This window comes from Biomphalaria glabrata, chromosome 15 (assembly GCF_947242115.1).
Source record: "Biomphalaria glabrata chromosome 15, xgBioGlab47.1, whole genome shotgun sequence".
In the NCBI taxonomy this organism is placed as follows: domain Eukaryota; kingdom Metazoa; phylum Mollusca; class Gastropoda; family Planorbidae; genus Biomphalaria; species Biomphalaria glabrata.
Window position 1 is genome coordinate 26869329 of NC_074725.1, and position 14412 is coordinate 26883740.

Here is a 14412-nt window from a genome sequence, read left to right on the forward strand (position 1 = left end):
CTGGCTTTGACGTACAAATTGATCGGTAAGGACACTCCCCCTTATTATAAATACTCTCCGCAAGAGGTTCTCGAGTCTACTGAACATCTGCTGTACTGGGATAGGCCTATTCTGACCGACAAAACGGTAGATTTCAATCGCCCGGATCTGCTGTTCATCGATAAAAAAGAAAAAACCGCTACCATTATCGATATCGCCGTACCACTGTCTCATAATTTAAGAAAAACTGAGATAGAAAAACAAAGAAAATATGGGAACCTAGGCTTGGAGATTAAGCGTCTATGGAAATTGTCCAAAATAACAATATACCCCATTGTTATATCAACCGAGGGGATAATAACAACTGACCTCACAGACACCTTCAAGGCCCTTAACATTCCTAGGAACATCTTCGTTGCCTGTCAGAAGGCGGTACTGCTGCAGACCTGCCACATCACCAGAAAATTCCTCAGTGGAAACTGTTAAAGGGACTACGATGAATTTTGTTTCTCTTTAGCGAAACTCGACCCTGGCAGCGCCAGAGAATGACTACTCGTTCATTTCTAACATAATAATAATCTTTATTATCCGTAAGGAAATTTGTCTTACAATTTGTGCATTACACCAAACAAAAAACATTATAACTATAAGAAACCAAAGTGTACATTCACACCAGACGCACTCATAATTTACATGTGACAAAGTTTATACCAGATTGTTCTTATTTAATGATTTGATTGCCAGGGGAACAAAAGAGTGTTTGTGTCTGTTTGTCTTTGCTATCGCTATCACTAGCAAAATGGCATGGACCATGGGCGTCCGTAGGGTTTTTTGTAGGGGGGTGCAAGTTATCTTCGATGAAGTCCAGTAGGGAATCGGCTTGTTGCGCCATTATCACCCCTGTCCTGTCTGAGGGCTCCCAGCAGTGACAGCCATAATAACTGGGCATGAGTGGCCATCCCCGTTCCTGGGCCCCACTTGCTATAAGTGGCCGAGAACAGCGCTAACTATGGGGAGTTTACCTCATATTCCTATAATGTAACCACCACTGTTGCGTGTAAGGACCGCCACTCCAGCTAACGGGACACTGATGACGGCCCCCTTAGTTGAACGGTGTGGCGGACTTTTTGGACTGGGGTGCGGGCTATTTGTTCCATCCCTACCCTGAGTGAGATAAAAAACAAAAAACAAAAGCTCACCCAGGGAATGTCGTAAGGACCTGGTTCGCTACTCGTACTTAGCCTATCTAGTTCCACTTCTAGAAGTTTCCACGGAGGCGCCACGCTGAGACGACGGGTAGCTGGAATCCTCCGGGTGCAAATTACCACCTACGGCTCAAAGTAGTAGCTTCAAATTTCTTGGTACGGAGAATATTAAAGAAAAGAACTGGTGCCCCCTCCATATGCGATATTAAGTGCACTGTAAATACTTATGTAGATTAAATAAAATCTGAAACATGTGAACAAAGTATTTACTGTACACGTTGTTAAGTTGATCCGTGCAGCCTCTCTACGATCGATCAAACAAAAATTGCAAACGTTGACTGTGGATGCCGAAACTGTGAATAACTTTATTAATGAATTGCTTCTCGTCGCAAAAGCTGGCGATGGGTGCTTATCGTGCACGAATACTAAGATTCTTCTTTACGATCCAGTTCTTGCATCATTTTATGATGCGGGCGAAAACTGGTTAGACTGAATTTATTAATGCTTGAGAAGCGAGACGTTCATGAAGTAGCTAACCAATCAAATGACGGAATGAAAAGTCTTATTCTGTAATAGCTCCCAAAATCCAAACATTTGATAGATGCTGTTTTTCGGCAACACCAACTGAATATCAAGTTAGTCTACCAGCAGTCTCGCCTTACTTAAGATGCCATCCCTGAAGTTAGTCTACCAGCAGTCTCGCCTTACTTAAGATGCCATCCCTGAGGTTTTTTGTCAGCATGGTCAAGTTGGGTTTTTAATGAGTCAGTGATAGTGCTGATGTCACTGGCGGATCCAGAACTTTTGAGTTGGGGGGGGGGGGGCAATTTTTTTCCAAACCCTAACCCTAATGCCCAGTAAACCCTAACCCTATGCATAAACGTGCGTATATATATATATATGAGAATTTTTTTAAAAGCAGCATTTCTCAACCTTTGGTGAAAAACAAAACAACTGGGGCATAGCTATAAGGTTTTCAAGTGGGGTTCGGGGCGAAGCCCCGACGACAAAAGCGTTTTCTTGCTTTTTCACTGCAGAAAAATATTCTCCTGACATTTACAGCTCATTATTCATCAATGGAGTTCGGGGCGAAGCCCCGCCGCCAAAAGCGTTTTCTTGCATTCTTCACTGTAGAAACGCATTCTCCTGACATTTACAACTCATTATTTATCAATGGAGTTCGGGGCGAAGCCCCGACGCCAAAAGTGTTTTCTTGCATTATTCATTGCAGTAACGCATTCTCCTGACGTCTACAGCTCATTATTCATCAATGGAGTTCGGGGCGAAGCCCCGCCGCCAAAAGAGTTTTCTTGCATACTTCACAGAAGAAACGTATTCTCCTGACCTAAAACTCATTATTCATACTATTAAAAAAGGACCTTTTGAATAATGTTGTACTTGAAAATTATTCTAATATGAATTTATAGGCCCTTAATTAATACATTGCAAAAAATCCGATTTCTTCCTTGAAAAGATAAGATACCCCACATATTTAGATTTTGGCTTTCAGGATCTCCGCCGAAAAAAAATTATTCGATAAATAATATTCAATAAAAGTATAAATTGTGAGTTATAGTCCCAAATTTATTTAACTAGAAAAATATCAGATTGAGTAAAGGTTAGAAAAAGGCGACTATGAAAAAATGATTTGGGTTTAGAACTCATCTCAATCGTGACTCTTATACTGAAAAATTTTGTTTGAATTCTAATTTTTTGAATGCAAAGTCTTTCTTAAAATAGTTATGATAAATTCATGTGAAATTACATAAACTCTGTCTGGAAATGGGAGGGGCGGTAGAGTGAAAACGATTAATCCTCGCTTCTTTAATAATTTCTGCTAAAGATTGCATTTGGCATTAAAGAATAGGGGTGTGGCGACTCGATATAAGAATTTAATTTATTATATATAATTTAGTAATTTCCTAACTGTAATACAAAAAGAAAAAGTATTGGTTTGTCCGATGGGGGAAAGGCGATTGCATGAATCGCCCCTCCCACCTGTTACAACCCTTTTTCATTTAAATTTTACTAATGATAAAATTTGAGATTAGAGTGTGGTACGACATAATATACAATGAGTCCATATATCAATATGTAGTTTATATTATATAGATATTCAACTAATTTTGTTTACAAACTATGATTCTCCATAAAAATAGGATCGCCCCCCCCCACTCAGAGGGCTAGAGTGGGAAGGGCAGTACATGGAATTTCCCCCTCCCCCAACCTCACCGAAACGGCCAAGATACAAGAAGGCGAGCGACATAATATAAATCTATATATTAATTCAACTAATTTGGTTCACAAACTATGATTTCTCCATTAAAGTAGGACCGCCCCCCCCCTTAAAAGGTTTAGGTGGGAAGGGCAGTAGAGATAAATTGGCAAACAGGAAACGACATAATACAAAGATCGGTTAAAATATCAATAACAAGTTTTAATCACATAGATATTTAATTGATTCTGTTAGCAAGCTGTGATTTCTACAAAGAAATTGGACAGCCCCCCCACTCGAAAGTTTATGGGGGGGGGGCGGGATTGATACCATCGCCCCTCCCGACCCCACCAAATCGGCCAACATACTAGAGGGGGGGGCGAAATAATCTAAAAATAGGTTGAAATATAAATAATTAGTATATATTATTAACATAAGTAATGAATTCGTATACAAATTGTGTGAATTCTATACTAAAATTCGTCCGCCCCCCCTTCGGGGGGGGGGGTCGCCTACCGCCCCCTCCCCCTGGATCCGCCAGTGGCTGATGTGCTTGTGAGATTGAAACATCCGAGAAACTGGTTAAAGAACAGATGAATAATTGACGACAATGAAAAGACAAACCAGAAACACGTGAGGATCAGGCACTTACTATACATGCGCAGTTAGTTTGGTTTCACTCGCAGCCGTTATTTTAAGATCCGCCAAACAGTCAAAGATCTTTTCAAAGTTGTGACTGGGCTCGTATTGGTCAGTCCATTCGTGTCTCACAAAAAAAAAATGGGACTGTTACGGAAAAAAATAGGTAGTCTTCTTGATGACACCAACAGCACTACGTATATCTGAAACGTCATTCATGTCATTGTTAATAAGGTTAAATTTGTGTCATTTAGGTCATTGTAACAAGGTTAAGTCTGTGTCATTTATGTGAGACGCGCAATGGACAAACGCTGCTTTTGGATCTTTACTTTAAGAATCCTTGCCTGAGCACATTTCTGAATGCAAGGCATAACGGGACAGCCATCGTAACATTGGCCGAGTAGTTTCTCGATGTCTAGACTGAACATAATTTATCTGCTGATAATGACAGGGACAAAACCTACGAAGGCTTCTCAAATACAGTCGCAATCAACAAACCGAACGTCCAAAGACATCTGCTCAGTGCCTGAGATATCTGCAGTTTCAGTTTCAGTGCCAGTGCTTCGTTGATGCAAATCAAAGTTTTGACTCGGACGACGGTGAAGAGCTTTCTTAAATCCTCTGCCTTCTTAAACTGGTGGACATGTTTAACCTGCTACCTTAGACATAAATAAATATAGACTGGAAAAAGGAAATAACTTCATGTAACTTGTCGGATTTCCGAATTCTGTAAAGTTGAATGATCTTCAGTCTTAGAGATTAAACAAAACTATACTGCTCATAAATGCTGTATAATAAAGTACACAAAATTGCAAGTCGCTAAGTTTCGTTTCATAAAACTCTTTAATCGGCCAGTCTATATTTATTTATGTCTATGCCTTTTACTTTATCAATCGCTAATTCCAACCGCAATTCCTCAAGACTTGAATAGGTTTACATTTACCAAGATGACTGCACGCTTCGCTCTTGTTCAAAGAAACTTTTACAATTATCATATCGAAAGGCAGCTGCCAAGAACTTCTCCTCCAGGTACAAACAAACAAACAAACACCATTTATCCAATTCTAGGCCTTAACTAAATAAAATAATATAATTTTGTGCAAATGAAAACAAATCGTCACGTGCCATAGAATAGTTAACACTTTTTATGGTACAAAAAAATTGCAATCCTTTAATGAATCGTACTATACACTATAAGTCATTAGCCCCTGATAAGCCTATTCCAGATTAATACAATAATAGCTTATCCTTACAAATGTACTTCAGCGGAAGCTCCACTTGTTAAGTTAGTACTTAGAAAAAGTTAATTGATTTCAAGGTGTGAAAAAAATTGGCTACTCAGAATCTAGAGGGGTGCACGGCCATTAATTCCTGATAAGCCAACTGTACTACAGTTAAAGTACTATTTTTTTTTAGATTCTACTTTGAAGTTAATTGATTTGATGATGCAAAAAAATAAAATTGGCTAGAATTTGGCTACTCAGAATCTAGAGGTGTGCACGTACATGTCCGGCCATCAATTCCTGATAAGCAAAGGCTAGTCTATTACAACACTTACAACTGTACTACAGTGAAAGTTGTGAAAGTACTATTTTTTAAGTTCCTACTTTTAAGTTTATTGATTTGATGGTTTGAAAAATTGGCTAGAATTTGGCTACTCAGAATCCAGGGTGCATGTGCACCACCTTGCATCCCCATGCGGGCGCCCATGTATTGAGTATATAGGAAAGTAGCTTGCAGCAGATGGTCTCTAAGAGAGAGAGTTGAGGAGCTTTCACAAGCGCAGAAGAGGAAAACTTTTATTGACCTCCGGCGGACAACCGTAAAATGTGCAGGTTGCAAATGTGTTATGTGAAACACTGCAGCCACAGCACTCATCTTTGATCTTCGGAATAAAAGACATAGCCATTAGTATTACGTCACATCCTTTCAAGCATTTTCCACAAAACAACAGCAACAAAGAATAAAGTAAACATAGGCATAAATAAATATAGACTGGCCGATATAAGAGTTCTATGAAAAGAAAATTTATGACTTTCAATTTTGTGTACTTTATTATAAATAGGAAGGCAGTGTAGTTTTGTTTAATCTCTAAGACTGAAGATCATGCAACTTTTCAGAATTCGGAAATCCAACAACAATAGGTATACATGTTTTCAAGTTACATGAAGTTGTTTCCTTTTTCCAGTCTATATTTATTTATGTCTATGAAAATAACATAAACATATTAGCAGATGTCTCTCAAATGGATAGGCGACCTTTGTAGGAGATATCCACCTTGTCTCTTTCTGACCCCATGTACTTCTATGTGTACTTCTTTGTATAAGGTTGTTCCCCAGCGGGATAAGTGTCCTGCCCAGCGCATTAGTCGGTCCACATCATTCTTCTGTAGAACATCCCTATTTGGTACTGTCATGTTGCCATCAAGCGTTGCTTCGTATATGTAAATCATGCATGTCTTAGAGCCATGCATGCTGTAAATCGCATTAAGGCTTTATTTTTCCCCTCATTATTTCAACAGTTTCACAACCACCATCTTTTATTTAATGGCTTTTCCTAACTTCATTAGGGATTTTAGCGATAATATTACCGTATTTCCGTGCATATAACCCGCGGGCTATACACGTTTCACAGACGAATGGCAGCTGTGCGGGGTTTACAACATTTATTTTACTCATAAATATAGCATAACGGAAACGATGGACATAGCGGTGGGTCTTGACGCCTCCTAGAGTTCGCTGTGTGGTTGTGAACTGTACATCGGAAAGCTTAATGAGCATCTCATTCTAAACCTCAAGAAAACAAATAGTACCGATGCGGCAGAGAATATCTTATCTTATCTTATATAATACAGACGTTACTTCAAAAAAGATGATTACGTCCTACGCGTCATGCATTCAGTCATGCATATTAACCAATGACTTAAATTCTGCCAAGTCACTGGTTTTCCTGGCCAGCTCAGGCAACCCATTCCATGCTCTAATAGCACTAGGGAAGAAGGAGCATTTGTACAAATTTGTCCTAGAATATGGAACAAGGAATGTGCCTTTATCTTTGTGTCTTTCTGAGTAATTTTTTTAAATTAAATTTTGTTTTTGTATTTGAAGATTATGGTTCAGTGTTTTATGTATGATTGCTACTTTACTATTGAGTCTTCTGTCCTTAAGGCTTTCTAAATTTAGTGATTTTACTAAAGGAGTTAAATGTGAATATTTGTTTGTTATGAATCTCACTGCTCTATTTTGTGTCTGTTCCAGTTTCTTAATGTTATCTTGAGTTGAGGGGTCCCATGCAGATTTTGCATATTCTTTTATTCGCCTAACCAAGGTTAAATAACATTTTAGTTTTATGTTCTTATTTAACTTATAGAAATTTCTTTTAATAAACCTTAATGCTTTGTTTGATTTTTTTTTTTATAGTTTTTCATTTATTATAACACCTAGGTATTTTGCGTTTTTAGTCTGTGTTACTGGTTTGCCATGAATAAGATAAGTGGAATTAATATGTTTTAGTTTTTTTGTTACTTTTAATAACTGACATTTTTCTCAGTGGAAAGACAGGCTCCAATTTGATTCCCATTTCTGTAATTCATCTAATTCTCTTTGTAAAATTTCTGTATCTTGTGTTGTTTTTATTGTTCAATATATTATGCAATCGTCTGCGAAAAATCTGACTTTTGTTCCTGAACTAATGTAATTTGGTAAATCGTTTATGTAAATTAAAAATAGTTGTGGACCTAAGACTGTTCCTTGAGGTACGCCCGAGTTTACTGTTATCGGTGTTGATTTAGAGCCATTTATTATTACAGTTTGTTCTCTCCCTATCAGAAAATCTTTAATCCAATGATGCAATTGAACCATCAATGTCAAAATATTTTAATTTTTTAAGCAAACTATGGTGGTGAACTTTGTCAAAAGCTTTGGAAAAATCTAGTAAGATAGCATTTATTTGCTCACTGTTATCTAAACCTTTTGAAAAATCATCAATTAGTCCTATTAGTTGTATTTCACATGATCTATATGTCCTAAAGCCATGTTGGTATGGAGTAAGGACATTATGTTTGTCTACGTGGTTTACGATGTTACTACATATTATGTGTTCTAGGATTTTACATGTGATACTGGTAAGTGATACTGGTCTGTAGTTTCCTGGGTCAGATTTTTCTTTTTTTTTTTTAATTAGAGGGGTGACATTAGCTTCTTTCCAGTCCCTTGGTACTCTGCCCTGGTTAAGAGATGCCTGAAAGAGTATTTTGAACACTGGTGCCAGCTCATTGCTTAGTTATTTGAGTAATCTAGCTGGAATACCATCAGGTCCAGATGCTTTATTAGGTTTGATGTTGGCTAATAGTTTTTGGATTCCCTTTTCTTGTACTTCTATATCTCCTATGTTTTCTACTTGGTTCAAATTAAGTAATATGTCTTTGTCTCTTTGTCTTTTTATAAACCAGTCATCAATTGTGACAAATTTACGGCAAATCACGCTTTGCACATGTTGGGTATATAAGGGTGCGGGATGCACTATTTTGTGCTGGGTATACCGAGACCATCCGTTATAGAAGGCCTCAACACTGACCTGCAACGTCACAGCCTGTGGGCAGTTTAGACCAATAGCTCGTTGCAACACATCGTACAGACTTGTGACGTGGCAACGAGCTATTGGTCTAAACTGCCCACAGGTTGTGACGTTGCAGATAAGTGTTCAGGCCCTCTATGACAATTGGTCTCGGGTATACGCGTGTGCGTATACAGATATCTCATATCTCAAAAAGAAACCACCAAAAACTGATTATTAATGGATCATCTTAGAATAAATGAAAGAAAATGAAACATTTTACTGAAGAAATACGTTTTTTAATCATGCATTTATAGAAGTAACTATGACGTAAATCTCTTTTTACCGAATATTTATCAACTTAATTGTACTAGTCATGTATTTATAAAAGTAACTATAAAGTAACTACTACACATCAATAGCAATCCACTCAATTTTGGCATTGATATATTGGCTATATCGTCCAAGGGTGCATCTAACTGTGAAATGTGTCTCATTGACTGAAACATAGTTAATGGTGTATTGAACTGCGTAGTTGCTTTCAAAATTCAGATCTATAAACGAGGAGAAAATTTTGGGCGGGAAATCAAAAGGTCTAGCAAACTTAATCGTAACATCTCTGCATTCGAAAGTTCCGCTTTGAATGTTTTGGCTTTTTAGCCCGGCCAGTGCTGTATCAAAATCGTTTGTCTTGCCCTGAAGTTGTAAAATAATGGCCTGAACGCTGTTGAACGTTTCTTGTAAAAAGGTCCAGTTTTGCTTCAGTAACTCGACCTGCCTGTCATTTGAAGAAATGTAGTCCAGGAGATCAGAGAGGTTGGGCTCAACAGCTGTTATTTCTAACGACACACTCAAAGAAGCGGAAGCCTTATCAGGGTTCAGTGCGAAAGCTTCACATGTAAAATTATCAGCATCTTTAAGCAAAGGTCTATCCCAGGTCAAGGTTAGGTGGCCCATTTCCTCCAGTTCGGAAGAGTTCTCTGCATTACCCACTGCGGTAACAACGCCTTCAAAAGCACGCTCTATAACTGGCTTGTCACATCCGGTGACACTGGCGATGGTCTGCCTCTTGCCCTCCGTGATGACGATGGACATGAGATGTTCGAACAGCTCTTCGGAAGAAACGGAAGTGGCTCCGAGCTCTTGGGAGTTGTTTTTGGTGTCGGAGCCATGTTCTCGTAGACCCCAGTTTCCCTTTTTAACAGAACATCGAAGGTTTAGTTTCTTGGTGGCCACAGGGTAAATAACCTTGTTATCACTCTCTAGAACAAGTTTAGCGCCTGGTGGATAGATTTTTTTAAAAAATTGATTAAACAATAAAACAAGGTAGGTTGTCTATGCGGTACAAAATATATAAAAAAAATAATTAATTGCTTAAACAAAGCTAAAAAGTCGCGTCGGAGGGACAGGGCCCGGTCCTAACAATTGCGGGGCCCTATGCGAAACGGATTGCGCGGGGCTAGTCTGGCTAGGGATGAGGATAATAAGTGAAAATTAAAGTTTTGTATTAGATATTAAATTCGTTATTGCATTCATTCTTCTTAAGTACACAATCACGATCACATTAATTTACTTTACGAGCCTTGCGTGTAGTGTAGTCAACATTCTGTTTCCGATATAGATCATATATTTTAATAATTTCAGGGAATTTCCAGGATTTAAATTTGTTTTTTATATATTATTTTTTTACATATAGGCCTATATTCGGAATTCCAGGACACTCAGTTATAATTGTTTAATTTAATAATTTACACCTAGAATTATCGCGGGGCCTATGAAAGTGCGGGGTCCACTGCGGCCTTTTAGGTTTCAGTGGCCTAGTGCCGGCCCTCCGGAGGGCAGGATTGGGACTTTTTTTTTGTAGCAGATCTTATTTGGTCAAAAGATGGTTTTTAAACCGTATGGTGAAATTTAACCGTTTTAACTAGGGAAAAATTGGTATTATTGGTTTAGAAGCTACTTGTTGATCAATATTTAAACATGAATTAATTAGGCCTTAACCATGGACTATGGCCTGAACTACATTTCTAATACAACCGCTTATATTTTCCCTGGGATAGAAAAAGCAATGAAACTGGCCTATTATTTTTAATTTTGTGTTAAAGTACATTTTGTAAAAGACTTATAGGCCCGAAACTCTCAATACAATAGAAACATCGGAAATAGAGAAAAAGTTGGGAAAAGGCGATTGAGAAAAAAAAATTAGGGTTCAAAACTCATTACATGTGTTCGAATCAGGACGTTTTGGCGACGCGTTTTTAGCGCAGTGGTCGTTTTTTTTCCGACGTGGTTTTGGTGGCATATTTGTTATGGGGAAGAACAAAAGTTTTTTATCCATTAAATTTGGATGTTTGTTGTGTAATAATTGCTATTGCAGTAGCAACATTTCAATCACATTGTACATCTCATCTCTTGTTTCTTCATCTACATTTTTTTTTCTTTTCAAGTCGGTACTTATCGCCGAGGTCGTCTCAGCAATCGTTTATACGTTTCATATCTTGAAAAACACATTCTTACACTTGTAAGCAACACAGTAACAGACAGCGTAACACCCCCCCCCACACACACAGGTACCTCCGTCGTATCTGCTTGTACAGCCGCCATCGTGCTTAGGTAACGGCTAGATCAACGAGTCTATTTTGGCCTTCCAGTGTACTCACATGCGACCCAATTGTACCCATAGGCTTCAGGATCTATTTCTTCATCAATTCATCATTTGTTCCTTCATTTCGTTTATGATACCAGGTTGCATTTTAAAAAAGGAAAATGCACGTGGGCGTCTGCTTGCTGTTACCAAGCGTTAGACCTCAGTCCGGACGCTCTTGCTTTAGTTCTTACATTAAAAGTTGGTCTAACAGTTTAAAAGCAGGAAAAGCCATTGATGATCATACCTTCCTTCCTTTGAGTCGCCAGAGAACCCACTTCTGACACCGATGTAATTACATGCATCTCAACGACAAGGATAAAACAACAGCTATATAATATCTTACTAAACACACAGACAAATCCGCCTTCAGTATCGTTTCGTTTAATGTGGGAATTCAGTCTCTCTATTGTCAATATTCATTATCAGTGCAATTTCGAACAATGCCCAAGATAGAGCCCATCTTCTGCACTTGGATAGCGGTGTATAAGGCAGGGTTATAACAATATTATTAAGTTAAGTTAATGTCTTGTACACTAAATGTGTAATTTCTCTACTGCCAATTAGTTTATAAGAGGAAATCAATCGGCAAACAGGGAATAAATCTTTATCCCTTCAGTCACGAGCAACGCACTCTGCAGTGGCGGCATCAAGGCGATTGGCAGAAGGGCCGGCATGGGCTAAATTGTAGGCCCTAGACGAAGCCAATAGGGAGGACCTAGGTGAAGTGAATAGTGTGGCCCCGAATGAAATAGAAAAGCAAAAAATTAAGACCGAAATAACATTTAACCAAAAGGAAAAACATACGTAGTCTAACAAGTAGCTCTAAAAATTCCCGAATAAACCTTAAATCATAGTACAGACTTAGAGCTAGGCTAGTAGACACAGAGCCACAGAGTTCTGCTATGTTGAGAACGAGGCTAGTAGACATAGAGCCACAGAGTTCTGCTATGTTGAGAACGAGGCTAGTAGACACAGAGCCACAGAGTTCTGCTATGTTGAGAACGAGGCTATTAGACATAGAGCCACAGAGTTCTGCTATGTTGAGAACGAGGCTAGCAGACACAGAGCCACAGAGTTCTGCTATGTTGAGAACGAGGCTAGTAGACATAGAGCCACAGAGTTCTGCTATGTTGAGAACGAGGCTAGCAGACACAGAGCCACAGAGTTCTGCTATGTTGAGAACGAGGCTAGCAGACACAGAGCCACAGAGTTCTGCTATGTTGAGAACGAGGCTGGTAAACATAGAGCCACAGAGTTCTGCTATGTTGAGAACGAGGCTAGTAGACACAGAGCCACAGAGTTCTGCTATGTTGAGAACGAGGCTATTAGACATAGAGCCACAGAGTTCTGCTATGTTGAGAACGAGGCTAGCAGACACAGAGCCACAGAGTTCTGCTATGTTGAGAACGAGGCTAGCAGACACAGAGCCACAGAGTTCTGCTATGTTGAGAACGAGGCTAGTAGACATAGAGCCACAGGGTTCTGCTATGTTGAGAACGAGGCTATTAGACATAGAGCCACAGAGTTCTGCTATGTTGAGAACGAGGCTAGCAGACACAGAGCCACAGAGTTCTGCTATGTTGAGAACGAGGCTGGTAAACACAGAGCCACAGAGTTCTGCTATGTTGAGAACGAGGCTGGTAAACATAGAGCCACAGAGTTCTGCTATGTTGAGAACGAGGCTAGTAGACATAGAGCCACATAGTTCTGCTATGTTGAGAACGAGGCTAGCAGACACAGAGCCACAGAGTTCTGCTATGTTGAGAACGAGGCTAGTAGACATAGAGCCACAGAGTTCTGCTATGTTGAGAACGAGGCTAGTAGACACAGAGCCACAGAGTTCTGCTATGTTGAGGACGAGGCTATTAGACATAGAGCCACAGAGTTCTGCTATGTTGAGAACGAGGCTAGCAGACACAGAGCCACAGAGTTCTGCTATGTTGAGAACGAGGCTAGCAGACACAGAGCCACAGAGTTCTGCTATGTTGAGAACGAGGCTAGTAGACATAGAGCCACAGAGTTCTGCTATGTTGAGAACGAGGCTAGCAGACACAGAGCCACAGAGTTCTGCTATGTTGAGAACGAGGCTAGCAGACACAGAGCCACAGAGTTCTGCTATGTTGAGAACGAGGCTGGTAAACATAGAGCCACAGAGTTCTGCTATGTTGAGAACGAGGCTATTAGACATAGAGCCACAGAGTTCTGCTATGTTGAGAACGAGGCTAGTAGACATAGAGCCACAGAGTTCTGCTATGCACGAGATTTGATCCATGTTTCGCAATTTTTATTCGAAACATTTTCTTGAGTCCTGTGCGAGGCACCCATGCACCAATCGGAGACCCTAAACGGCTGCCTAGTTTGCCTATGCCTAAGGTTGGCCCTGTTCCTGTTGGTGTACGAACAGTGGCGTAGCATCCAAGGCGCGAATGGGCTGAATGAACCCGGGCCCACGACCATGATTGGGCCAAAGCCTGTGACTTACCAACCATGGAAAGTTTGGCTTTAATTGAGATTGGGCGCATGGCTAGTGACCGATTGGGGCCCACAGGAACCGAATTAAAACTACATGCATTTGAATGTCTTTTGGTAAATATTCAGACTACTGATTTTTTTATTTTGCCGCACATTAAATTTGTCTTGAGGGGGGGGGGGGGTCTCCAAAATTTCCTTGAACCCGGGCCCTCGGGTACCTTGCTACGCTACTGGCCTCTCCAAGGCATTCGCAGCTGTGGAATGGCTCATGGATCTTGAAGACGAATTTTGATTAAATGATCATCTAATTTTTATCCAAACAACAAAAAAAAAAAAGAATAACTTTAAAAAAAACGTATGGGCCCATTTCCTAATCCAAAAAAAATAAAAAAAAAATTAAATAAATAAATTCTAAAGTCCATTTCGACTCTACACTAAGTCTTACCATTCGTTATATTAGTCAAAACGAGAAGCGAAGAAGCACATAATAATTGTAGCAGCATGTTATTGCAATACACTACTGAGACACGAAAACAAAAATGCTTGATAACGTTTGTCTCGTTGTTAAGAATGTGCAATCTTTTTTATAAACTCTGTTGTTTTCTTTTTTTTTTTCTTTTTTTCTTTGGAGACGTCTGCCGAAACATCAAAAAGGGGGACGGTGGCAGCGCGTATCACTTTAACCCGATCTCGCTCTTTTT

The 14412-nt window shown here is 39.5% G+C and overlaps 1 protein-coding gene across 1 annotated transcript; it reads right to left on the reverse strand.

Annotated features, from left to right (window-relative positions):
• Positions 1-8869: 8869 nt before the first annotated feature.
• On the reverse strand, positions 8870-14313 carry LOC106055596 (uncharacterized). The gene is made up of 2 exons (XM_013211909.2): positions 14157-14313; positions 8870-9872 (listed from the first exon to the last, which is right to left on the reverse strand). The coding sequence occupies exons 1-2, from the start codon at positions 14212-14214 to the stop codon at positions 9001-9003; spliced, it is 930 nt and encodes a 309-aa protein (XP_013067363.2). The 5' UTR covers positions 14215-14313; the 3' UTR covers positions 8870-9000.
• Positions 14314-14412: the final 99 nt, after the last annotated feature.

Bases quoted from the DNA above. Each gene is read 5' to 3' on its own strand.
- LOC106055596 (XM_013211909.2), bottom strand. From the start codon at position 14,214: ATGCTGCTACAATTATTATGTGCTTCTTCGCTTCTCGTTTTGACTAAT. The intron at 9,873-14,156 runs GTAAGACTTAGT...TCTATCCACCAG, and splicing joins TTTGACTAATATAACGAATG to GCGCTAAACTTGTTCTAGAG.